Source organism: Lithobates pipiens, unplaced genomic scaffold (genome assembly GCF_037356315.1).
Source record: "Lithobates pipiens isolate NorthernLeopardFrog02 unplaced genomic scaffold, aLitPip1_a1.2 Scaffold_27, whole genome shotgun sequence".
NCBI lineage: Eukaryota > Metazoa > Chordata > Amphibia > Anura > Ranidae > Lithobates > Lithobates pipiens.
Genome location: NW_027507788.1, coordinates 8,339,456 through 8,366,459, shown reverse-complemented (window position 1 = coordinate 8,366,459; position 27,004 = coordinate 8,339,456). Strand labels below are relative to the sequence as shown.

Below are 27,004 nucleotides of genomic sequence, written 5' to 3'. Positions count from 1 at the left end.
CCTGTTTACCTGCTTTTCTCCTTTGTGCTAAACATTACTATTTAAGCTTTAACAAGCTATAACTTGTGTTTATATGAACATTTTCTTAGGTTGATGGCATATTGAAGGACTTGCCCTACTTTCATGAACCAACAGGAACCAGAGCCTACTACTCAGGGGCTCTTGCTAACCTACAAACACGTTTTGGCATGGGTTTAAGCTATGGTAGTTGGAATTATGTACGTGTGACCTTACCAAGCACCTACATAGGTGCCGTTAATGGTCTTTGTGGCAACAACAATGGAAATCCATCAGATGACTTTGTCAAAAGAGACGGGGTAACAGCCAAAAATGCAAAGGAATTTGGAGACCACTGGAAAGTTGGAGAGTTTGCTGGGTGTAACGATGAATGTGCTGACTGTTCACAGTGCAACGATGAACAGAGAGAGGTCTACAAGAGCGACCAGTACTGTGGTCTTCTCATGAAGTCTGATGGACCATTTGGGCAATGTCATGCCTCCATTGACCCAAAACCTTTCTTTGATGACTGTGTGTTTGATGGATGTGAATACAAAGGTCTCCAGTCAGTTATCTGCGACATCATGTCTTCCTATGTTTTTGAGTGTCAAAGGAATGGATCCACAATTAAGGATTGGAGAACACCATCTTTCTGTGGTAAGTCACTTTATAGAAATAAGAACGCTGTGGTGTTTCCAATTTTGAGAAGGACGTGAGTATGCAACATCTAGTGTACTCTTCTAAGAAATGGAACTCGCTCACCACTCAAACTGCTCAGTAGCCACCAGTCACTGTTAAAGCATAAATCAATATAGTAGATCCTTGAACTTGGTCTTTCTACCTGTGAAAGTATCCAGGTATTGTTTTCTAGCGTGCTGTGTGCTATGTCAAGAACAACTTTCCTGGAGCTTCCTCTGCTCTGGCCGGAAGTTTGGAAAGCATTGTGGACTATTCTAATAGCTCAATATTGAGTTATGACCCTGAGCATGGTGTTTAGAGACCAAAAAAGGATACATGCATTAAAGGGACCAGAGAGATCAATAGAAAAATTCTACTGTTTTCCTAAATCATTTACCCCACACAGCACCCACAGCCAGGCAAAAATAATTTTCCAGACACTCCAGTTGGCTCAAAAAGCAGTGTGGCCTTTTGTTTTTTGGTGTTTTTTTTTGGAAACAAAAAACTTTGATAGGGATTGGGGGTATATGGAATGCCCAAAAATGGAATAAACCTGTAAACAAATGAATGAGGAACTGCTAAAGTCTCTGGCTGCTAAAGTCCAACTGAACTATGTTGCACACAAGTGGGAGTAATGGTGCAGCTGAAATAAAGTTCCGAAAATCAGTAATGAAGAGTCAACTCCTGGCTGTATTACCCAAAGTAGAGATATGATGGGGTTCTCCTGGCTGTCTTGCACTGCACTAAAGCTGTTTCCTTTGGCCCCAGACATGTACGGTATTGCACTACACTATCCTCTCTGTTGCTTCGGGTATGATGGCTGGTGTGTACTCACTCAGTCCATTTAAGTATCTCCTAGCCTCCAGAAAGCTGCTGCACTGGCTTTTCTGCTGAGCAGGCTGCTTCTGGCATGGCTTGAAGTCTGCAGCTAGGCCTAGCCGAGACACTGGCTGGGTGATATCCTCAAGCTTATTTCCTCTCTCTCTCTCTTTTCTCTCTCTCTCTCCTCTGTCCCAGGGGGCAGAGCCCCTAGAACAGGGGTCACCTTCAGATGGCTGAACCCTGGACTCTATTCTCAGATTGCCAGACTTCTGAGTATTTATGAGCTGTCTCCCCACCTTCTGGGCTCTGCCTCCCGAGGGAATGGTGGAAACTCCATAAATATTCAGGCTGCAGCCTCTGCCCATCTGCCCACTATGTTCAGGAAATATCTACAGATTTCTAGAAGACAGGGGGAGGTAACAGAGCCACAACTTTTGAAGCACTGCACAGCCTCCTAAACAAAATGAACACATACTCCTCTGCCTGCAGGGGAACCAAATTGCATTTACCTACTCTAGCAACAGTGAGGGTGTTACACATGCAAGGTTTTTAACTTACCCTTGATCCAAGTGCTGATTTGTCCAAGAACATAAAATGCTACGTGCTGCATACAGATGTCTGTATTTTGCTAATTAAAGATAATCTTTAATTTACACTCCACCTTTTGTATCCTCAGAGATGACCTGCCCTTCAAACAGTCATTATGAGCTCCTTGGAAATGGTTGCCCTGCCACCTGCTTTGGTCTGACTGCTCCAACATCTTGCGTGCCGTCTTATACTGAAGGATGCTACTGTGACAACGGCTTCATTCGCAGTGGCGGGGACTGTGTGTCAATGTCAAATTGTGGCTGTGTCTTTGGGAACACCTATTACAAAGCAGGGCAAGAGTTCTACTCCGACAGTCTTTGCCAGAAGAAGTGCATATGTGGTGCCAATGGTATAACCACTTGCCATGACAGCCCCTGTGGAGCCAACACCGAATGCAAAGTGGTGGATGGAGTCCTAGGATGCCATCCTAAAGAGTTTGGACAGTGCGTAGCTTGGGGAGATCCACACTACATCACTCCAGATAAGCTTTATTATTCATTCCAGGGCACCTGCACCTACATACTTTTGAGGTTGAAGAAAGATAATGTTGTCTTTGAAGTAATAGTGGACAATGAACCATATGGCGATGTGGCAGTCACCAAATCTGTCACAGTGAGAGTTGGAAATTACACCATTAGCTTGCAGAGAGGAAGAACTTGGAGCTCATTGGTGAGTATATTGGCTCAATTTCAAATATGCTTCTTTTAATGAAGCCACAATTGCAACTAGGAGATGCCATACACAATGCTCGGCATATTAAAAAAAAAAAAAAACATTACAGGGCATGCATCTTTTCCTGCTAATTAGACTAAACGTAACTAAAATTTTGGAATCTTGCACACACAGCAAGTTGGCATTTCAGACTAATTCCCATTGGATTGTTCAGGTGTGAAAAAAAACTGACTCCATGAAGAAGATTATCACTAAGCACAATGTTGTGTATGCCTTCAACCAGATTTCCATCAATAGAGCCTGTAAGCCCATAGTCTTTGACAACCAAACCAGCTCCCCTCTTCTAGGTAGACATGTGCAATTAGTTTAGTTCCGAATTTGTTTTTCATTTTTTTGAAGAATACATTTCTGAATTTCTGAATTTTTCAATCTCCGAAATTCCGATTTCCACATTTCCGAATTTCCACATTTCCAAAATTACGAATTTCCAAATATTCAAATTTCCAAAAATTCCAAATTTCATAAATTCTAAATTTCGAAATTCGAATATTCGAAATTTCAGAAATGTAAAAATTCAAAAATGTGGAAATTTGAAAATCCAAGAATAAGAATGAAAATCTGAAAATTCAAGTTTCCATTAATAGAGCCTGTAGGCCTATAATCTTTGACAACCAAACCACCACCAAACAACCAAACCAGCTCCCCTCTTCTAGGATCACTTCTGTTATACAGAACATGTTTTATGATTCTAACCTAACTTAGAATAATGTGTAAATAAGCACCTATACTTTAAGATGGCTATTTCCATTTCTGTAGGGAATATGTGTAGCCAATGAATATGCAGAGAAAGTCTTGCTCTCGGCCTTAGCTATTTGAGGTTTGGATTAAACAGTTCAATAATATCAAGCTGTATCCGTGGCCAACTGCCTCTGCAATTAAGCCCCGAAAAGGGCAAACCCCATCTGAGGAGTGCTCTACCCAGACAAGCAGGAGCTGAAGCCATCTTTTGCTCACTTTATTCACATTTATTCGGGGAGTTAGTGTCTATGTGCAGAGGACCGCCATTTTGTTGAAGCCTACTAGAGCCTGACAAGCCAATCCTCCCTGGCTTGCACCAGTCTATTCATATGATGATCCGATTGATAGTGGTTTGGTGGCACTCAAGTGGTACAATTTTTGATAACATTACTATTTTCAATGACTTCACGCCCCCCCCCCCTTTTTTTTCCCCCCCCACAAATAGAGTTTTATTTTGATGGTATTTAATCATCTCTGGAGTTTTTAATTTTTTGCGCTATGAACAAAAAAGGACTGACAATTTAGAAAAAAAAACAATATTTTTTTACTTTCTGCTATAAAACACATCCAATAAAAAAAATATATTAAATAAATAAAATTTCTTGATCAATTTAGGCTAATGTATTCTGCTACATACTTTTAGTAAAAAAAAAAATCCCAATAAGCATATATTGATTGGTTTACATCTACAGACTATGGGATATTTTTATGGCATTTTTATTGGCAGCAGTCGGCAATTTTTTTTAGTGGGAATGCGACATTGCGGTGGACAAATCTGACACTAAGTGACACTTTTTGTGGACCAGAGACACCAATACAGTGATCAGTGCTAAACAAAATGCACATGTACTAATGACAGGGAAGGGGTTAACATCAGGGGTGATCAAAGGGTTAAATGTGCTCCTAGGAAGTGATTGCTAACTGTGTGGGGGAGGTGCTTTGACTGGGGGAAGAGAGAGATCTGTGTTCCTGCTTAGCAGAAACACAAGATCTCCATCTTCCTCTTGTTTACATAGGAAGTAAACAGAAGTGAACGGTGATGCCTTTCTTGGGAGAGATCACCGGGTGCGGGCGAACATCGGATCCACCGGACTGGCTGATTGGCTCCCGCTGTATCCAATCTTAGCGGGAGTGGGTCGCTGGTGGCGCTCACGTGCGGCCCCGGGCCCAGAAGAAGCTGCGACGTACCTGTATGTTATTTTGCTCTAACGGACCGCCCTGCCGCAGTAAAATTACGTGGGGCGGTCCAGAAGTGGTTAAAGTGTATGTCCATCCTATTTTTTTTTGAGCTCTTAATAGGCTGGACACACACTTTATCCTCCAATATTTTTCTTTTTTGGATAGTGTGGGTAAGAGTTAAAATTTCGTTCAGGTTTTTATATCTGGAAGGAAATTTGAAGATAAAACCGCCGCTCCACTGGTAGAAAACTAGAATAAGTTTTATATAATTTCGATCTAATGCCTCATGCACACGGTATGACGGAAAATGTTCGATGGGAGCCTTTTGTTGGAAATTACGACCATATGTGTAGGCTCCATCGGACAGTTGCCATCGGAATTTCCGCCGCACACAATTTGAGATCTGGTTCTCAAATTTTCCAACAACAAAATCCATTTGCGTTAAATTCCGATCGCGTATACACAGTTTTGACGCACAAGGTGCCACGCATGCTCGGAATCAGACAGAAGAGCAGCACTGGCTATAGAACTTTTTCTCGGCTCGTCGTACGTTTTGTACTTCACCGCGTTCTTTGACGTTTCGGAAATTCCGACAACTTTGTGTGACCATGTGCATACAACACAAGTTTGAGCCAACATCCGTCGGGGGAAAAAAAATCCACCGTATTGTTGTCGGAATGTCCGATCGTGTGTACAAGGCATTACATATTCCAGGGGCTGCAATGCTCCTCCCACATCAGGGTGCTAAGGACTATGTATGTCGCCTGTTCCAGCTCAAGGTCAGCATCTATATATACAGTCCTCCACACTTTGACAAAAGGGGGACCTTTGCAGCCCCTGAAACACATTGTGCCATCTTATTGAACAAAAATAAAGCTTATTTTTAACTTTTACCAACGGTGTGGTACTTTTTTTCTTTTATTAAATTCTTTATTTTATTTGGTACCGAGAAGTAAAGTACAATTCAGCTTTGTAGGCACGTCAAGATTAAGTTGCTACATGGAGATAGAGAAATAAATCGTAAAAGAAAATTTTACATCTTATGGGTATGGAAGGTTTGTGGCCATAATTTCCATAATATGATGTAACCAGTAATGATGGTGATCACAATTCGTTTTTCCTCTCATGAAGTTGGCTTGCTAATTATTGCAGATAAAAAAAACAAAAATCATCAGTTTTCAAAAGTACCTCAGTTAAAAAACGTGAATTCATAGCATGTTTTGCTAATTTTGTCAAAATATTTTTTTTTAGATCAACGGAGAGAGATACAATCTTCCAATCCACTCCCAAAGATGGGAGTTTTGGATAAACCAACAGGGCAACAACATCTTCGTTCAGACTAAAGACGAGTTTACAGTCATGTTTGATCAACAGTATTTCGTTTCACTCTGGATACCGAGCACCTACTCCGGTTTCACTGAAGGCCTCTGTGGAAATTTCAACAGCAATTCCAAGGATGAGTTCCACCTTCCAAATGGCAAACTCGTCAGTGACGTAACAGTATTCGGCGAGTCCTGGGTGGCAGCCAGAAAGGGAAACGACTGCAAAGGGTGTTCTGGCGATCAGTGTCCAAAGTGTGATGAGGCTGGCTCCGCTATGGCCAAATCCCCTACTAAGTGTGGAATAATTGCGGATCCTGAAGGTCCATTCAAAGACTGTCACCGCCTGGTCCAACCGGCTACATACGTCAACAGCTGCGTCTATGACATTTGTAATGGACGTGGTGGCCAGGAGGCCTTGTGTGCCAACCTGCAGGCCTACACAGCTTTGTGTCAAGCAAAAGAAGGAAAAGTTGAAGCTTGGAGGAACCTAACGAGCTGCCGTGAGTTTTTGTTTTTTATTCAATTTACCAAGCCTTGAAATCGTTTTCTCCTACAAACCATTTCTTTGTTCCACAATCTTGGATTGTGTTGGTTTTAGCTTGCCTTTAATTGGTACTGTTTGATCAATAATTATTTTTTGCCATTGCTGTGCACAGGGTCAAAACAAGTCAAGGCCAAGAGTTTGTAATGCCGCGTACACACGCCCGGACTTTCTGGCAGACTAGGTCCGATGGAGTCAGTCCGTTGGACAATCCAATCGTGTGTGGGCTAATCCAATAGTTTTTCATTTAAAAAAATAGAAATAGAACATGTTTCATATCTGTCCGACGGATTCAATTCCTATTGGGAAAACCGTTCGTCTGTATGTTGGTCCGACGGACCAAATAGGACGCAAGGGAAGCTATTGGCTACTGGCTATTGAACTTCCTTTTTTAGCCCCGTCTTACATCATCCCCGTTCAAAATGAACGGACTTTTTCGAATGGACTTAGTCCATTCATGTGTGGCCAAGTCTGTTCATTCGGAAAGTCCGTCAGAACTCTGCCGAAAGTCTGACTTAGTCTGCGGGAAAGTCCGGTCGTGTGTACGTGGCATAAGTCTTCCAGTGTTGCTAAGGTGTCTGTGACACATTCTCATATTATAAAAGGGTAAAAAATTCTGCTTTAGCAGCCTACGCAATCTGGTTGGTTCATCATGGTTGCTGTCTATGAACGTTTTTTTATTGGTGGATGTGTACCTTAAATTCACTCACTCTCAGTCTGAACACCTAGGGCTTTTTGTTCAACCGTTTTTCTTGTGCACCTTGTCATTAGGCAAAAGAAAAGAAACTGTGTTATAAATTCGAAGTGATCTATAAGAGCAGCAACTCTGCTGTGAGATAAACACAGTCAACAATACACAATTATAAATAGAGCTGCGCTGAAACAATTATACAATTATAAAGAGAGCTGAAACGCCAATACAAATTTTAATATATGGGTCAAATAAACCATACAAATGATAGAAAAAAAGGTCTTCATGTGAAATGACCATGACCAAAAAAGGCATTTATTAGATATTGCTAAATAACCAGTGCAAATAGTGAAAAATAATTAAAAGATATATAGTTCAAGCCCCAGGACGACATCAGCGAGTGACGAAATGCGTTGGGTGGAGCGATATGCTGACATCACTGTGCTTCTCTGTTCAGCAGAAGGCGTTCGTGTATTAGCCAGCCAGCTTGTGTTTTCTCCAAATGCATTTCTAATGATTTCTGGATGTAAGTGCAGTCTTTTTTTGTTTAATTAAAGTTTTATATTGTCAGAAACCATGAAATCAGGCTGAGGCAGAAGTACAGTTGAATCACACTTGTTTAATAATAAAAGTAAAAAGAACAAAATGTTCAGTAACCTGAACAGATAGTCAGACAAGCCAGAAGTCAGGGATCAATGTAGTGGAACAGTAAGCAGGATCTGGAGCCAGAAGGGATGTCAGCAAAGCCAATCTTTAAACAGGAGCGCAGGAGATAGTTTCTTGTGATGTGACCAAGGCGAAGGCAGAGCTCCTCTGGACTGGACGGCTTAAGTAGGCAGGACTGACGAGTAGGATCATCAACAGCTGAGTAACTGTGGAGAGATAGGAGCTGGCAATTAGCTGACAGTTGAGCCATCAGCTCAGAGAAGGAAGGGCTGAGCCCTGACATATATGTTTTTACACTATGGCCTTATATTTTTTGGGGAACTTCGATGAGTTTGATATCCTGGGGAGAGATTCCATTCCATGTTGTAGGGGCTCTGTGGAGGGCTCCAGCCGATATTGAACTGAAATTGTTGCTGACTCCTTGCCTTGGGAATCCACGTATGGTGGGAGTTGCCATCTTCATACCTCTCCTGGATAGATAAAGGCCCTGGCTGTGTATAAGCCACAAGTGTTTTTGACCTCTCATTATAGGAGGTCCATATAGGCTGGTACCAAGCATTTTATATGGTGGAGGTCACACTTCAATTTGGGTGTTGGATGATGTCAATACCATTGGAAGGATTGCTCTCATCATAACTTGGACTATATATTGTTTCATTATTTTTCACTATTTGCACCTTGTCATTAGTTCTGGTTAATAGAAAGTGGGCAAGCTGACACCTTACAGCTTTACGCTCTTGTCTTGTGTGGATATGGCATTTGTCCTTCCTAATAGGATACTAGAGTCAACTAGATAACTGGGGTAAAAGCTAGTGCTATACAAGACTGTTGGCCTGAAAGAGGTGAAGGGGGAGTAAGTCTAAATCCATCCATGGCTGAGGGACAGTGTGGTGACTAATTGATTAGCAATACCCTTACTTTGACATGGAAGTGTTCTGTGTTGGATTCCTGGCAAGGATCACAAGCATGGATTTTGCATTTTCTCCTTGTTCTTGTGTAAGTTTCTCTATAACGAGTTATTGGGAGTCCACTCTACACTGAGCATTCATGGTGCAGGCACTTAAAGCGGTGTTCCAACTACAATCAATTTTTTTTTAACCCTTTCAGAAGCTTTTAATTTAGCATTTGAAAACCTACGTCTTTTGTAAAATGTGTCCACCCAATGACCAGATTTATTTCTTAAATAAAGTTTGTTAGTCCTTTCTTGGCCGTTTTCATTATGCTTGTGGGCATGTGAAGCCCACGCGTGTCCTGTTCCGGGATACGGGGCCCATTCTCTTCCCAATATCGCACATGTGCATTGAGTAATTTTCGCAGCACCGTTGTTCTGACAAGAAATGCCCCCTGACGAAATAACGCTCGCCCTGTACTGCGCATGCACAGAATTTGCGTAGTATGGGGCCACCGAAAGACGACTAACAGTGGAATCCAATGTTCGGTGGCTGTCGGTGGCTCTGTAGTGCGCAAGCGCTGCGCATGTGTAGTACCGGGCGGGCATTATTCAACAGGGGGCAGGACACTGTCAACTAATCAGGTTGCCATCATGGCGTCGTCGGCAAGTGCCCGCCCCCGTTGTGATGGCCACGAAGCCCTCGGCACTGCCTACTGACTCCTGGGAAATGATGACACACATCGCCCAGGAGCAGTAGCGAGCAGAGGCGCCGAGGGAAGTAATGTAAGGAGCCACGGTGAGGAAGGAGGAAGATTTCAAGGGACCACATAGCAACAGGCATTAAGAGGTGAGTTGAAAAAAAAAATCTCATTTTTTTTTAATTTCATGCACAGTAATGCCTTTTTTGGGGGGGGGGGGGTGAAACTTCACTTTACATAGTCAGCTAGGCTTTGGTCCACAATGCATCAAAGGAATTTATTATACAAGTAGATTTCAGGAAATTATTCTGGTGTTACTCAAAATATACACATATGCTTCACTTTGCTTCTGGAATAACTTTGTTTATTGTCCTGCAGCCCTTACCTGTCCACCCAACAGCCACTACAGCCCTTGTACCCAATCCTGTAAATTCACCTGTCATGGGCTTCTGGAACGCAACTCTTGCAGTCAGACATGTTTCGAGGGATGTGAGTGCGATTCTGGCTATGTCTTTGATGGAGAAAATTGTGTTACCCTTGACAAATGTGGCTGCATTCATAATGGAAGATATCTCAAGGTGAGAAAAGAAAGTCGTACAATAACCTAAAGGATTGTTAATGCTAATCCAATAACGCCCCACCCCCCCCCCCCCCAAAAAAAAAAAAGATTAGTAATGGTTACCTTGGTTCTTCATATAATTATGGAAACTAATATTTTTACTTATAGGACTAGAAAGACTTATATAATCAAACAAAAAAAAAGGTTTGAAGTATGATGCCCCGTACACATGAGCGGATTTTCCATCTGAAAAATCTTGGATGGTTTTTCCGACGGAATTCCGCTCAAGCTTGGCTTGCATACACACGGTCACACAAAAGTTCTCTGAACTTTTGACCGTCAAGAACGCGGTGACGTACAACACTACGACGAGCCGAGAAAATGAAGTTCAGTGCTTCCAAGAATGCATCAAATTTTTTCCAGGTGCTTCCATCAGTATACAGCTTCCTCCAGTCCGGAACCAGGAACCATGTATTATAGCAGAATATTTCACCTAAGTTAGTGTCGTCTAGATCTTGGGTACAACATTTTGCTATAATACCTGGTTCCAGACTTGAACATCGGCCGTTCGTCTGTTTGGCGAATTCAGAACTTTGTGGACCATTCACACCAAATTTGTGTGGCACGAACGGCCCACAATCCACTACGCCATCGCAGTGCATTGCTGGCTCATGATTGGCCAAGCATGCACTGTGACCCCGCATGCTTGGCCAATCACAGCGCCGGCAGCAAGAAGAGCCATAATTGGCCACAGGCAGGATGCCTGTCGCCAATTATAGCTCAGGGGGTTTAGTACACGCCCCACACTATATAAGGCTGCCAGCGCGGCGGCCTTGTGTAGTGTGTTCCGGTGTGCAGGGAAAGAGCTAGATAGGCTGGGACAGTGTGTTCTTTTCTCAGGCATCTTAAAGTTAAAGTGGATGTTGTGTGCCTCCAGCACAGTATACACCTGTATCTACCCTTTATTGCTGTTTTTCTCTAATTAAGGCATCTACAGGAGTTAGTGGGTGTTGTGTGCCTCCAGCACAGTATACACCTGTATCTACCCTTTATTGCTGGTGTTCTCTAATACAGGCATCTGCAGGAGTTAGTGGGTGTTGTGTGCCTCCCGCACAGCACAATATATACCTGTATCTACTCTTTATTGCTGGTGTTCTCTAATACAGGCATCTGCAGGAGTTAGTGGGTGTTGTGTGCCTCCAGCACAGCACAGTATACACCTGTATCCAGGGCCGTCTTTAAGGCAGGGCAAAAGGGGCAGCTGCCCTGGGCCCTGTCATTGTTGTGGGGCCCAAAACAGCTGCCTCATACTTGCCAACTATCCAGGTTTAAATTCCCTTGTCCCTTGAAGTTTTATTCCTGTGCTGTGTCCTGATATCTGTGTGAAGTGCTGGTACTAATGCTGCCCAGCTCTGCCCTATTGTTGTGTGCAAGTGACCTTGTGTTTACATATGAATAACCAGCATTCATATGTAAATAGTGGCGACAATACTAAGTAAAAAGCTGTGGCTGGCGGCATTGATATGTAAATAAAGGTGGCATTCCTATGTATATCATGCTCCTCTGCTGTGAGGAGGTGATGTGCTGTAACCTCTAGCAACAAATCAGTGAGCCGTAACATGTGCTGTAACCTCTAGCAACTAGTCAGTAAGCAGTAATGATATGCCGTAACTGCTGGCAACCAATCGCAAATGCTGCCTGATCTGATACAGAAAACTGATTTTAGGTCTAGCTGCTATTTATTGTATGTCTCAGAGTAGGTGGAGAGGGAAATTGCATGGTGGGGGGGCAAGAAAGATTTTGCCCAGGGCCCAATCTATATTAAAGACGGCCCTGCCTGTATCTACCCTTTATTGCTGGTGTTCTCTAATATAGGCATCTGCAGCAGTTAAAGTGGGTGTTGTGTGCCTCCAGCACAGTATACACCTGAAGATACCCTTTATTGCTGGTGTTGTCTGTTGCATATCTTGCATATTAGCCTTTAAAATTAGCACTTTTGATTTCGAACGTTCGAGTCCCATAGACTTTAATAGGGTTCTAAAGTTCGTATGAATTTTAGGTCCGTTCGAAGGTTCTGGTGCGAACTGAACTGCAAACTGAACTGGGGGAAGCTGTATACTGACGGAAACACCCACGAGGAGTGCCAATCGGTCTGTCACAAGTAACATTCTCAAAGCCAGTTCAGCAATAGAAGCCCCTTTTCCAATCACAAAGTAATTTTTGCCTAAAGTAGGTCTTTTCCACGATAAAACTTGATTTAAAAAAATCTTTTCTTTCCTTGCTGTCTCCACAGTCCAATGAATCCATACTTAATGACGACTGCACCCAAGAATGTACTTGTGATCCATCCGGGCACGTTATCTGCTTTAATAGGACTTGTGCCGATGATGAGAAATGTCAGCTTCTGGACGGAGTGAGGTCTTGTGTCAGCACAAGTAAGTATAATAATATCTACCGTCACCCAAAAGTGGTATGTCAAATTTGTGTGGATGGGATGGCTGCTAATCCTAATCGGACATTAGATTCTTATATTTCTCTGTGGACTCCAATGGCAGAAAACCCTGATCGAAAAATGAAGCAAACTAAGGGGATTAGTGAGAACCAACATGGCATTGTCATAGCAACTCACCTATTCACGTAAAATATCTGCCCTGCTGTAGCTTCTCTGGTTGTTTGCTGAGATGGGGACAAAAACGTATTTGGTCTACATAGAGCCTGGCCTCAATGTAACGGAAAACGGATGGGTTTTTATTGGAACACCAAACCAACCAACATCACTGTACAACCTTCCCAAGGTTCTTGTCCAAGAAATAAAACAAAAGAAAGTAGACTTTATAGAAGCAAATGGGTGGCCGCCATCATACCAACACTGTGGTCATAAACTATTACATATACCCAAAAAACACTCAAGTGATACACAGAGATGAAGAAAACCGCCCTACATAAATTGTATGTATTTGCTTATCTTCAGCTCTCTCTCCTCTACAGCCTTCTAAAGCACACATTTTCCATGGCATTTCTGATCCTCAGAAGGCAGGGGTTGGGGATCTGATGTCACACACTGCAAAGAGAGGCAAACTGAGTGTATTATGAGACCCGAGTGGAGAGAATGGACACACCCCCTTCCACACAGATAACAGGGAAGCATGCACAATGAGGCTGGTGATCAAAGGCTGTGTGCTGGAAGCTCTTCTCCCCCCAATCAGCCTGGATCCCTTGGAGTCAACATCAAAATTGACTTGTTCAGATAGCAGAGTAATGAGAAAGTAGAGATAGAAATCACATTAAGTGTTTTGGAATGAGGAAAGTACACCCGATAGAAGGATATGCTTTGTTCATTTCAGAGGTTAACAATCTCTTAAAGGATTAAAGTGATTCTAAAGGTCGTAATAAAAATAAAAATAAAAAGACAGATGGTATATTTACCTGCTCTTTGCAATGGTTTTGCACAAAGCAGCCCCGGTCCTCTTCTTTTTCGGTCCCCCCACCGGCACTCCTGGCTCCTTTTCCCTGCCGAGTGCCCCCATTAGCAAGCCTCGCTCCTGAGCCATACTCCTGTAAATGGACATCGTCCGTTCACGCACAGAGCATGGTTCGGCCCCTCCCCTGCTCTCTGAGCTCACTGGCTGTAATTGACAGTAGCTTGAGCCAATGAGGAGAGAGAGAGAGAGAGAGAGAGAGAGAGAGACCAAGGAGAACCACTGCTCCTATGCACATCTCTGGATCACGATGGGACTCAGGTAAGTATAGGGGGGGGGGGCTGTGGGGTGGAGTTTTACCCAGAAGGTTTTTTAAACTTAATGCATAAAAAGCACCAGGGTTAAAAAATAGATAGATAGATAGACAGACAGACAGACAGACAGATAAATAGAGAGAGAGAGAGAGAGAGAGAGAGAGAGAGAGATAGATAGATAGATAGATAGATAGACAGACAGACAGACAGACAGACAGGCAGGCAGGCAGGCAGGCAGGCAGGCAGGCAGGCAGACAGACAGACTGGCAGGCAGGCAGGCAGGCAGGCAGGCAGACAGACAGACAGACAGACAGACAGACAGACAGACAGACAGACAGACAGACAGATAGATAGATAGATAGATAGATAGATAGATAGATAGATAGATAGATAGAATATCAAGGCAATTAACAGCCCACATGTCCAAGACAACTCTGCTTGTCCTGTAACAGCAATGCTATTTTCCAACATTAGAGATAGAAGGAGTGGTTAGAGATAGACATGAGGGTTGGGCTTAGCTGTTGACTTAAGAAAAAAGTCAAAATATTTTTATAGGTAATAGCTATGTTTAGTCAGCATATTTTGGGGAACAGCTGATGGAGCGGGTAATCACAATAGCGTAGTATTTATATGCTCGGGAAATGGAAAGGGTCACCCAAAAGCTCATGCGAAGGTGGTGACACCAATTGTACTTCCATTATCCATTAGAGTGAATAGTTTTTCTGGCCTTTCTACAGCTGCACCGTTCCCTAAAACTCATTCCTGGCTGATTCATTGCACTCGCTCTCTGAATTTTCTTCTTAGCCTAAGACGTGTTAAAACCTTTTGTTTTATGGTTTTGCAGATCCATGCAAATTCACGACCTGCCGCCAGAAAGAGACCTGCCAAGTTCAAGATGACAAAGCAGTTTGCACGCCAAATTACGCAGGCCTGTGCTGGGCCTGGGGTGACCCCCATTTCCGTAGTTTTGACGGCAATGAATTTGACTTCCAGGGCACCTGTACCTATATTTTGGCTCAGCATATCGGATCCAACAGCTCTTCCCTGGAGCCATTTGAGGTTTCCATCAAAAGTAACAACAGAGGGAACCAAGCGGCTTCCTTTGTCAAGTCGATGAAATTGAAAATCTACGAGATGGAGATTTTCGTCCAACTTGGTGATTTCCCTACAATTCAAGTAAGTGATTGTGATTTTTTCCCCTCTATGTTTAACTCATATAAGTTAGGATGACCTGATTCATGACCAGAACAGTTATTTAGGAGATGCTTATTTGTTTATTTTTATTTTCTAAGGTTTACCAAACTAAATTTGGTATTGCTTTTTTGTGCATTTTTTTCTGGCCTAATAGATTGACAAAAAAGACTAATTTAGGGTTCATTTAGACTTGCTTTGACTTGAACACACATTGAAGCACCTACCGCTTCAACTTGCTTTTTCTATTAGTTTTTGATGCTTCAGTGATGTTTGTTTGAAGCTTTAATGAAGCTTGCCAATGCCCTGAGTATGCAGATTTTCTATTTATTTTAAAGAACTCTGGCTCAGTAGCATTCACACTCAGCATATTCCCAGTTCATTAGTACCCCTGTTCAGCAAGCCCCCTGCATATTGGTACCCTTTGTTCAGCAGATCCCCTGCTCAGTAGTACCCCCAGCTCTGCTGATCCCACACTCAGTAGTACCCCCAGCTCTGCTGATCCCACACTCAGTAGTAACGCCCAGCTCTGCTGATCCCACACTCAGTTGTAACCCCCAGCTCTGCTGATCCCACACTCAGTAGTAACGCCCAGCTCTGCTGATCCCACACTCAGTAGTAACGCTCAGCTCTGCTGTTCCTCTGGTTTGCTGATCCTCCTCTTCTCTGGTCCCTGCTCCCCTCCTGCTTTATTGCTCCCACACTGCTCACCACATGTGACATCTTCTAGTTTCTCCTTTTCTGGTCCTCCACCTCTGCCACTCAGTTCTCACTCACCTTCTGCTATAGCGTCCCCATGTTACACACTACGTGAGCATTCTGCTAGTTGCTCCGCTTCAGTCCGAACCCCACTCACTTTCCTTCTGCTCCACACTGCACCCTAGATGTGATGTCTGCACTAGACATGTGCGATTAGTTTTGTACGAATCGAAAATTCGTGTGAATTTCCATAAATTCGTACATTCGGAAGAATCCAAAATACGAATTTCTATGCTTCTGAATTTTGTACGAAATACGAAATTTCGGATCCAAAATTCCATTACATCAGAAACGTGACTGGTGTTTTGTTGACCGATCAGAGGTTTTCTTCTGCTGCTGAGTGAAGGTTGGGGAAATTACCTTTTTTAATATGGGAGTGGGAGACTGGTACTGGTAGTCGATGGGAGATTGAGAATTGGACAAAATAAGAATGTTCATTAATTCCGATTATTGGTTATGATGAAGTTAAAAAACCCAGGAACTCAGAATAGCACAGGGATGGTGGGAGCCCCTCATAATGAGCACAACACAGGGATGGGGGGGAGCCCCTCATCATGAGCACAACACAGGGATGGTGGGAGCCCATCATAATGATCACAACACAGGGATGGTGGGAACCCCTCATCATGAGCACATCACAAGGATGGTGGGAGCCCCCCATAATGAGCACAGCACAGGGATGGTGGGAGCCCCTCATCATGAGAACATCACAGGGATGGTGGAAGCCCCTCATAATGAGCACAGCACAGGGATGGGGGAGCCCCTCATAATGAGCACAGCACAGGGATGGTGGGAGCCCCTCAAAATTAGCACAACACAGGGATGGTTGGAGCCCCTCATAATGAGCACAGCACAGTGATGGGGGAGCCCCTCATCATGAGCACAGCACAGGGATGGTGGGAGCCCCTCATAATGAGCACAGCACAGCGATGGGGGGAGCCCCTCATCATGAGCACAGCACAGGGATGGTGGGAGCCCCTCATAATGAGCACAGCACAGGGATGATGGGAGCCCCTCATAATGAGCACAGCACAGGAATGGTGAGAGTCCCTCATAATGAGCACATCACAGGGATGGTGAGAGCCCCTCATAATGAGCACAGCACAGGGATGGTGGGAGCCCCTCATGATGATAAATTCATCATAACGAACATTCGTAATTGTTACAAAAAGTTAACAAACCTAAAAGTTAAAAACCCTAGGAAGTCAGCACAGCACAGGGATGGTGGGAGTCACTTATAATGATAAATTCATCATAACGAACATTCGTAATTGTTATGAAAAGTTAACGAACCTAACGAGAATTCATATGTCGTACGAATCCAAATTGAATTTCAGACACAAATTACGAAATACGGATTAATTCTAATTTGAAACGGAATGGAACGAAACAAAACAAATGTATTGACGACGCACATGTCTAGTCTGCACCAGACACTTCCAGAATATATAAACATGAACCGGAAGTGACTGCTGATGCCATCTTACTAGTTCACTTGTTGGTTTCCCAGTGCACCCTGGGATATCTCATACCTGCAATACCTCCAAAACAAAGTGAAGCTAACACTGAATAAATGCTCCTCAAAAGCTTCAGGTGCTGTTAGTGAGCATTGTTATAGACTTCTTTGGAGGCTTTGGAAACGCTTTGAAGCGCCAAGAAAGTGGGATGGAGTATTATTTTGGAAGCTTTGAAAAGCAAACACAACATGTGAACAGGGCTGTAACGTAACCATTTTATTTAGGAGCTTTGATTAGCATTTAGAGTGCTTTAAAAAAGCTTGTCCAATGCCACATTTTGAAGCAAGTGCAAACCAGCCCTTAATCTCCATTTTTTTTTACAGGAGTTTCGATATTATCCCTGAATAGTACTTTGGTATACATTCATATATTGTATTGTTAGCATAATTGTTGCCTATTTATGACAAAGCATATATTGTACTGTTGACTTACCATGTCTTCTTAATGCAGGTCAATGGTGTAAAGACAAATCTTCCGATTAGTCTCAGCGATGGGAAGTTAAATGTGAGTCAAAGTGGTTTAAACGCTGTTATAAAAATAGCTAATGGAATCATTGTCACATTTGATTGGAACTGGTACTGTACAGTAACTATTCCCAGTAGCTATTATAACCTTGTATCTGGATTGTGTGGAAACTTCAACGAGGATCCAAAAGATGATCAAAAAGCACCCAATGGAACAATAATCAGCTCCATTATAGACTGGGCTTCAGAGTGGAAGCTTTATGACCAAGATCCATTCTGTTTTGATTACTGTCCTGGTGAATGTCCAGTATGTGAAGAAGAGAAGAAGCTCCAGTATGGCAGCGAGAAGGCTTGCGGCATGCTGTTTAAAAAGGACGGTCCATTCAGAGAGTGCTCTAAGAAAGTCGACCCCAAGAAGTTTTTCAATGCCTGCCTATTTGATGTCTGTATGAATGATGGAGCACAAAGCATTCTATGTCAAGCTCTAGAGGCCTACTCCACCACCTGTTTAGGCAAAGGTCTTAAGATATACGACTGGAGGACACCCTCTGGCTGTTGTAAGTCCATTGATTTTCTTTTTGATATGTGTTCTCTGAAAACAATAAGTAATCAAAAAATTTAGGGGATAACCTTCATTGACGAACTTAATATATTTTGGGGCACAAGCATTTGTGAAAATATATCCTTTGTTAGGCATGGCTTTGGAATCTTGCACAACCGCATACAAGGGTTCTTTAAAAAGTTTCTGCACTTTTTTAAACTCTTTTTATTTAACAATTTCAAAAACAAATTACACAATTCTTCTAAGTTTCTGCACTTTTTTAAAGCTCTTTTTATTTAACAATTTCAAAAACAAATTACACAATTCTTCTAAGTTTCTGCACTTTTTTTTAAACTCTTTTTATTTAACAATTTCAAAAACAAATTACATAATTCTTCTAAGTTTCTGCACTTTTTTTAAACTCTTTTTATTTAACAATTTCAAAAACAAATTACATAATTTTTCTAGGTTTCTGCACTTTTTTTTAAACTCTTTTTATTTAACAATTTCAAAAACAAATTACATAATTCTTCTAAGTTTCTGCACTTTTTATTAAACTCTTTTTATTTAACAATTTCAAAAACAAATTACATAATTCTTCTAAGTTTCTGCAATTTTTTTTTAAACTCTTTTTATTTAACAATTTCAAAAACAAAAATACATAATTCTTCTAAGTTTCTGCAATTTTTTTTTAAACTCTTTTTATTTAATCATTTCAAAAACAAATTACATAATTCTTCTAAGTTTTTGCACTTTTTTTTAAACTCTTTTTATTTAACAATTTCAAAAACAAATTACATAATTTTTCTAAGTTTCTGCACTTTTTTTAAAACTCTTTTTATTTAACAATTTCAAAAACAAATTACATAATTCTTCTAAGTTTCTGCACTTTTTTTAAACTCTTTTTATTTAACAATTTCAAAAACAAATTACATAATTCTTCTAAGTTTCTGCAATTTTTTTTAAACTCTTTTTTGTTTAACAATTTCAAAAACAAATTACATAATTCTTCTACATAGTCACCTTCCTTTGTGATGCCATACAGTCTAGTCACATGTCACTCTCAGACACGACCAATTACTACTCCTCCTGCCCTCACCATTTTCAACAAACATATAAAAGTGTAAACTTTTTGAAGACCCCCTCATGTTTTTGAAATAGACAAGTAAGGGCTCGGTTCCAAGGCTGACAATGAGAGCTTATAGATGAACTAGCCGTGAGTGCCCAGGCCCACTGGGATTTGTCCCACCCCAAAGTAATATGCCAGTATTAGAAAGAAAGAAATGTTTTAAAGATGTTTTTAATTAACCTAAATCAGTGTTATAACACACTGTCTGCTATGGGGGCTAGGGTAGGCATAGGCCCTTTAAGTACTACGTTAAGAAAAATGTAATTATGAAGTTTACAGTATAAAATGGCTGAAATCAAACCTCAAGACATCCCTAGATACAGATCCTCCTCTATGCAATAAGATCTGTCTCAGCAGTGTAGATGCGTTGCCTCTTGGATTTCTGCTACAAGCTGAAATTAACCCTGTATGCCTAATTTAATCAAAATTCCAGAGTGTCTTCAGGGGTAAAACCATATATTAGAGCTGAGGGTTTTCACAGTTGACACTTCCAGCTTGTTCAAAAGTTCACTGGGGGGAGTTGACATCAAAACTTTTTTATGGGCTCCCATGATTCTGGGTGCCTCATATCCATCAAAACCCAGCAGTATCCATCCAGGCTATGCCCCCGAGATGTACTGCCCTGCCAATGGGGCTTAGTCATGGAGGTGACTCCATGACTAAGCCTCATGAGCATAGCTTAGGATGTGCGGCACCTGGAATGTTCCCTTGCCTATGCTTGTAATTATTGAGCTGAGACAAGCTCCTTCCTAGCCTGCACTCCATGCGCGTGATACTGGACTTGGATAGATAGGAGACTGGAGCGGCATGCCACATCTTTAACTACTTGCCGACCAGCCGCTGTCATAATACGGTGGCAGGTTAGCTCCCCCACCCTGCGCAAATGGTCGTAGCAGTACGGGGTTATGGGGGGTGTACACGCAGGCCGTCTGACGTAGAAGCAGATTCACGCAAGGTCCACCGGGCACCTGCGATCGCTCCTGAGAGAGGCAGAACGGAGAACAGATAGATCTCCGTTCTGTCAGGAGAGAGGGGACAGATCTGTTGTTCCTACTGATTAGATGTTTGTATCTCAAAACAAAAAGTTAGGGTAAATATGCCCAATGGGACACAGAGGGTAAAAAAGGGAAAAATAACTGACAGAGGATTGACTTTAGATATAACAATTACATTTTTGGGATTCTGATTTACAAGGTTTTTTGATTTTCATAATAACTTGATATTTTGGATTCTCTTCCAGCTAAGGTATGTGGAGACACAAACAGTCATTACAATGCTTGCGCCACTGCCTGTCCTGCCAGCTGTGCCGACAGAAATGCCCCAGCCAAGTGCACAAGACCCTGCATAGATACTTGCGATTGCAATGCAGGTATGGTCCTCAGTGGAGATAAGTGTGTTCCTATTACCAGCTGTGGCTGCCAATACAATGGTCAATATTATCAACCCAACCAGTCTTGGTATGATGAGCAATGTGCTGTCCTCTGCAAATGTGACCCGATTTTGGGGACCATAGACTGTCAGTCAACTAGCTGCAAAGAGACTGAGACCTGTATGTTGGTCAATGGAGTACAAGGCTGCTACCCAACCGAATATTCAACTTGTACATCCACTGGGGATCCTCATTACTCCACTTTTGATGGCAAGAGATATCCATTCATGGGCAGCTGTGTCTATCAGCTGGTGAAAGTTACATCAAGCGACTCGTCCCTGATTCCATTTACTATTAACGTTGTGAATGACCACCGAGGTAACAGAGCTGTGTCCTTCACCAAAGACGTGATCATGGAAGTCTACAATAAGACCATAACCATGAGTAAAGACTACCCAAGACAGATCAAGGTAAATACTTAGTACATTTTTTATAACTGTTGAGGGAAATTTCTAAATGTTATTGGTGCTGCTATCAATCTATCCAATCAGGACATGAGACACCAGCTAGAAATGGTGTGCTAGTTCCCGGAAGGGAGGATGACAGCGTTCAGGTAAGTAAAACGGGGATGAGGGTTTAAAACCCCTTTAATATATGCTTTTTTTTTTTTTTACCTAATACATGTAGCAGAATACATGATGGCCTAAATGTATGCAGAAAAAAAAATTATATATATATATATATATATATATATATATATATATATATATATATATATATATATATATATATATATATAATTTTTTTTTTTGTTTTTGCATTGGATATGTTTTAGAACAGAAAGTAGAAAATATTGCTTTTTTTTTTTGGTTTAGCAAAATACATGATGGCCTAAATGTATGCATAAAAAAAGAAAATATATACATATATATATACACATATATACATACATATATACATATATATACACATATATATATATATATATATATATATATATATATATATATATATATATATATATATATATATATATATATATACATATATACACACATATATACACACATATATATATATATATATATATATATATATATATATATATATATATATATATATATATATATATATATACACATATATACATACATATATATATACATATATATATATATATATATATATATATATATATATATATATATATATATATATATTTGTATTGGATATGTTTTATAACAGAAAGTAGAAAATATTGTTTTTTTTTCAAAATTTTATTTTTTGGTTTATATAATAAAAAAAATATATGCAGAGGTGATCAAATATACCACGAAAAGAAAGCTCTATTTGTGTGAAAAAAATGATATAAATTTCATTTGGGTTAAGTGTTGCATGACCGCTCGATGACCAGTTAAAGTAACACAGTGGCAAATAGCAAAAAATGGCCTGGTCATGAAGAGGGTAAAACCTTTCGGAGCTCAAGTGGTTAAATAAACGACTCCACTAATTTTGTAGTAAACATAAAGCTGTTATGTAGAAGGGTGATTAGGATGGAAACTCACACTATAGAAATACTTGAATGTTTAATATATGGCAATTTACAGAGAACAATTTCTTTTTCACCTAGGTTGATGGAAACCTCGTTGACTTACCCTACTATTGGGATTCACCAAAGATCGTGTCATTTATCTCAGGAAACAACATTGTGCTCAAAACTAACTTTGATATGACATTGACTTACGATGGATGGAACAACGTGAATGTGAAACTCCCAAGTACCTACAAAGGGGCAGTTCGCGGACTGTGTGGCAACAATAATGGAAACTCCTCAGATGACTTCACCTTCGAAGACGGTGCAGTTGCCAGAACTGCCGATGAATTTGGAAACCACTGGAAAGTGGGAGAAGTGGAAGGATGTAAGAGCATTTGTTCTGATTGTCCGATATGCACCAAGAAAGATCAAGAATTCTACAAGAGCGAACGTTACTGTGGACTTCTCAAGAAACCCGATGGACCATTCAGCAAGTGCTACAATGCCATTGATCCGACTCCTTATTTTGACAACTGTGTGTTTGATGCGTGTGCATACAAAGGCCTCCAGTCTATTGTCTGTGCCAGCATAGCTACGTATGTTTCAGACTGCCAAAGGAATGGATCTGATATCAAACCTTGGAGGAAGCCATCATTTTGCGGTAACTTTTTTGTTTTGTTTTTCTACTTATTTCAGATCACAACATTCCAATACTGTGAAGCTGAATTTAACCCATAATGCTTTTTGATTTATAGCAGTGGTCTCCAAACTGTGGGCAGGGGGCTGGATGGGGACCTTTGTTTGCTTTCATCCAGCCCTTGAAGCACTATTTTATCCACTGACACCACCAATGGGGCATAATTCACCCCACTGACACTAACAATGGGGCACAGTTCCTCCCAATGACACCAACAATGAAGCACAGTTCCTCATAAAGACACCAATGCTAGAGCACAATTTCTCCCAATGACACCAATGGTGGGGCACAATTCCTTCCAATGACACCAATGGTGGGGCACAATTCCTTCCAATGTCACCAATGGTGGGGCACAATTCCTTCCAATGACACCAATGGTGGGGCACAATTTCTTCCAATGTCACCAATGGTGGGGCACAATTCCTTCCAATGACACCAATGGTGGGGCACAATTTCTCCCAATGACACCAATGGTGGGGCACAATTCCTTCCAATGACACCAATGGTGGGGCACAATTCCTTCCAATGTCACCAATGGTGGGGCACAATTACTCCCAATGACACCAATGGTGGGGCACAATTCCTTCCAATGACACCAATGGTGGGGCACAATTCCTTCCAATGACACCAATGGTGGGGCACAATTTCTTCCAATGTCACCAATGGTGGGGCACAATTCCTTCCAATGTCACCAATGGTGGGGCACAATTCCTTCCAATGACACCAATGCTGGGGCACAATTCCTTCCAATGTCACCAATGGTGGGGCACAATTCCTTCCAATAACACCAATGGTGCGGCACAGTTCCTCTCACTGACACCAAAGGTGGGGCACAATTCCTTCCAATGTCACCAATGGTGGGGCACAATTCCTTCCAATGACACCAATGGTGCGGCACAATTCCTCTCACTGACACCAAAGGCGGGGCATTGTTTACCTGCACAGACATTGTCTACTCCCATGGCTACTTTCTGCACTTCCTAAAGTATAAAGGTCAGTAAACTGGCCCTTTGTTTAGAAAACTTGGAGACCCCGGCCTTATAGGATAAAGTGGTCTGGCTGTTCTTGGCCACTCTCAGTCATTAATTTTACTACTAAGGAAATGCCATTGACGTTGAACCATGCATTACCAATTTTACTCAGTGGGGTTGTTTCTCCATTTTTTCCAACAAAGGGTCGTTTGTTCACATTCAACTCTTCTTGTTCTTTAATTGTAAAGACTAATCATTGCTTATCTAAGTAGCTTCTTCAGATCCAATTCTTCACCACTCATTCATGGAGCTTCTCAGTTTAAAATTAATTTGAAAGAGAGGTGAACCTTCCATAGGATTGCAGTACAATGTCCGGTTGAATGTGACTAATTGATGCTGGATAGACATCCATAGTTGAGAACCTTCACAGACATACTCTGCAGCACTGCTATGAGGGTAGAGAAGCCAACCACCCAAATAACAATATGATCTTTAAGGTATCACCTCTATAAAAAACTAAAGCAACTCATTGTTAAAAAGTGAATGTCCGGGGATTATAATTATTTTCAGTGTTAGTAGAACACAGTGGAGGCTGGTGCTCCCTTTTTTCGAAATCAACCAACACCCCACCCCAATCACTCAATGCTTCCTCGTGGGCTTCCGGCTTCACCCTGCGTCTCCTCCTCCTCGGCTCCATGGCTGCTTTCCCTGCATCTTCTCTTGCTCTACGGCAGCCAATGCGATCACTTCTCCTGTCGGCCAATCAGAAAGACAATACCAAATATTAATTTGCTATTGAGCCCACCCTTTTTTGAAGCCAGTTAGAGACTCTGGCTCTAATCACATGCTTTTAAAAAAAAAAATTGGAATCCATAGGCCCATGTAGATTAGGGGCCAGACGCATGGATTAGGTGCCCCCTTGCCCCTATGGATGGGTCGTCACTGGTGGAACAGTCCTTAACCACTTTCAGCCCCGGACCATTTTGCTGGCCAAAGACCAGACCACTTTTTGCGATTCGGCACTGCGTCGCTTTAACTGACAATTGCGCGGTCATGGGACGTGGCTCCCAAACAAAGTTGACGTCCTTTTTTTCCCACAAATAGAGCTTTCTTTTGGTGGTATTTGATCACCTCTGCGGTTTTTATTTTTTGCACTATAAACAAAAATAGAGCGACAATTTTGAAAAAAAAAACGCATCATTTTTTACTTTTTGTTATAATAAATATCCCCAAAAGTATATAAAAATTATTTTTTTCCCCTCAGTTTAGCCCGATACGTATTCTTCTACATATTTTTGGTAAAAAAAAATCACAATAAGCGATTATTGATTGGTTTGCGCAAAAGTTATAGTGTTTACAAAATAGGGGATAGTTTTATGGCATTTTTATTAATATTTTTTTTTTTACTAGTAATGCCGGCAATCAGCGATTTTTATTGTGACTGTTGAGGTGAATCAATTGTTGCAGGTTGGGGGTCTATTGTTGCTGGGAGGTGTCTTTTGTTGCTGGGAGGTGTCTTTTGTTGCTGGGAGGTGTCTATTGTTGCTGGGAGGTGTATTTTGTTGTATTTTGTTGCTGGGAGGTGTCTATTGTTGCTGGGAGGTGTATTTTGTTGCTGGGAGGTGTCTATTTTTGCTGGAAAGTGTCTATTGTTGCTAGAAGGTGTTGATTGTTGCTGGGAGGTGCTTATTGTTGCTGGGAGGAGTTTATTGTTGCTGAGGTGAATCAATTGTTGCAGGTTGGGCATCTTTTGTTGCTGTGAGGTGTATATTGTTGCAGAGGAAAATCTATGGTTGCTGGCAGGAGTCTATTGTAGTTGAGGTGAATCAATTGTTGCAAGTTGGGGGTCTTTTGCTGCTGGGAGGTGTCTATTGTTGCTGGGAGGTATTGTTTGTTGCTGGGAGGTATATATTGTTGCTGATGATAATTTATAGTTGCTGGCAGGAGTCTATTGATGTTGAGGTGAATCAATTGTTGCAGGTTGGGGGTCTATTGTTGCTGGGAGGTGTCTATTGTTGCTGGGAGGTATTGTTGCTGGGAGGTGTCTATTGTTGCTTGGAGGTGTATTTTGTTGCTGGGAGGTGTCTATTGTTGCTGGGAGGTGTATTTTGTTGCTGGAAGGTGTCTATTTTTGCTGGGAGGTGTCTATTGTTGCTGGAAAGTGTCTATTGTTGCTAGAAGGTGTTGATTGTTGCTGGGAGGTGCTTGTTGTTGCTGGCAGGAGTCTATTGTAGTTGAGGGGAATCAATTGTTGCAAGTTGGGGGTCTTTTGCTGCTGGGAGGTGTCTATTGTTGCTGGGAGGTATTGCTTGTTGCTGGGAGGTATATATTGTTGCTGATGATAATATATAGTTGCTGGCAGGAGTCTATTGTTGCTGAGGTGAATAAATTGTTGCAGGTTGGGGATATTTTGTTGCTGGGAGGTGTCTATTGTTGCTGGGAGTTGTCTTTTGTTGAGTGGAGGTGTATATTGTTGCTGAGGATAATCTATAGTTGCTGGCAGGAGTCTATTGTAGGAGTGAATCAATTGTTGCAGGTTGGGGTCTTTTGCTGCAGGGAGGTGTCTATTGTTGTTGGGAGGTGTCTAATGTTGCTGAGGATAATCTATATAGTTGCTGGCAGGAGTCTATTGTTTCTGAGGTGAATAAATTGTTGCAGGTTGGGCATCTTTGTTGCTGGGAGGTGTCTATTGTTGCTGGGAGGTGTATATTGTTGCTGAGGATAATCTATAGTTGCTGGCAGGAGTCTATTATTGTTGAGGTGATTTAATTGTTGCATGTTGGGGGTCTTTTGCTGCTGGGGGGTGTCTATTGTTGCTGAGCATAATCTATAGTTGCTGGCAGGAATCTATTGTTGCTAAGGGGAATCAATTGTTGCAGGTTGGGGATCTTTTGTTGCTGGGAGGTGTCTATTGTTGCTGGGAGGAGTCTATTGTTGCTGAGGATAATCTATAGTTGCTGGAAGGAGTCTATTGTTGCTGAGGTGGATCTATTGTT

General features: G+C 41.6%; 1 protein-coding gene across 1 annotated transcript in view; it reads left to right on the top strand.

Annotated features, from left to right (window-relative positions):
- LOC143933472 (IgGFc-binding protein-like) overlaps positions 1 to 27,004 on the top strand; it is a 100,400-nt gene that overhangs the window by 59,542 nt on the left and 13,854 nt on the right. The window contains exons 23-31 of the mRNA XM_077456377.1: positions 90 to 654; positions 2,174 to 2,754; positions 5,986 to 6,556; positions 9,923 to 10,122; positions 12,397 to 12,538; positions 14,681 to 15,012; positions 17,754 to 18,324; positions 20,678 to 21,276; positions 22,437 to 23,001. Coding sequence (XP_077312503.1) covers positions 90 to 654; positions 2,174 to 2,754; positions 5,986 to 6,556; positions 9,923 to 10,122; positions 12,397 to 12,538; positions 14,681 to 15,012; positions 17,754 to 18,324; positions 20,678 to 21,276; positions 22,437 to 23,001 — 4,126 coding nt within the window. The remainder of the gene's footprint in view (positions 1 to 89; positions 655 to 2,173; positions 2,755 to 5,985; positions 6,557 to 9,922; positions 10,123 to 12,396; positions 12,539 to 14,680; positions 15,013 to 17,753; positions 18,325 to 20,677; positions 21,277 to 22,436; positions 23,002 to 27,004) is intronic.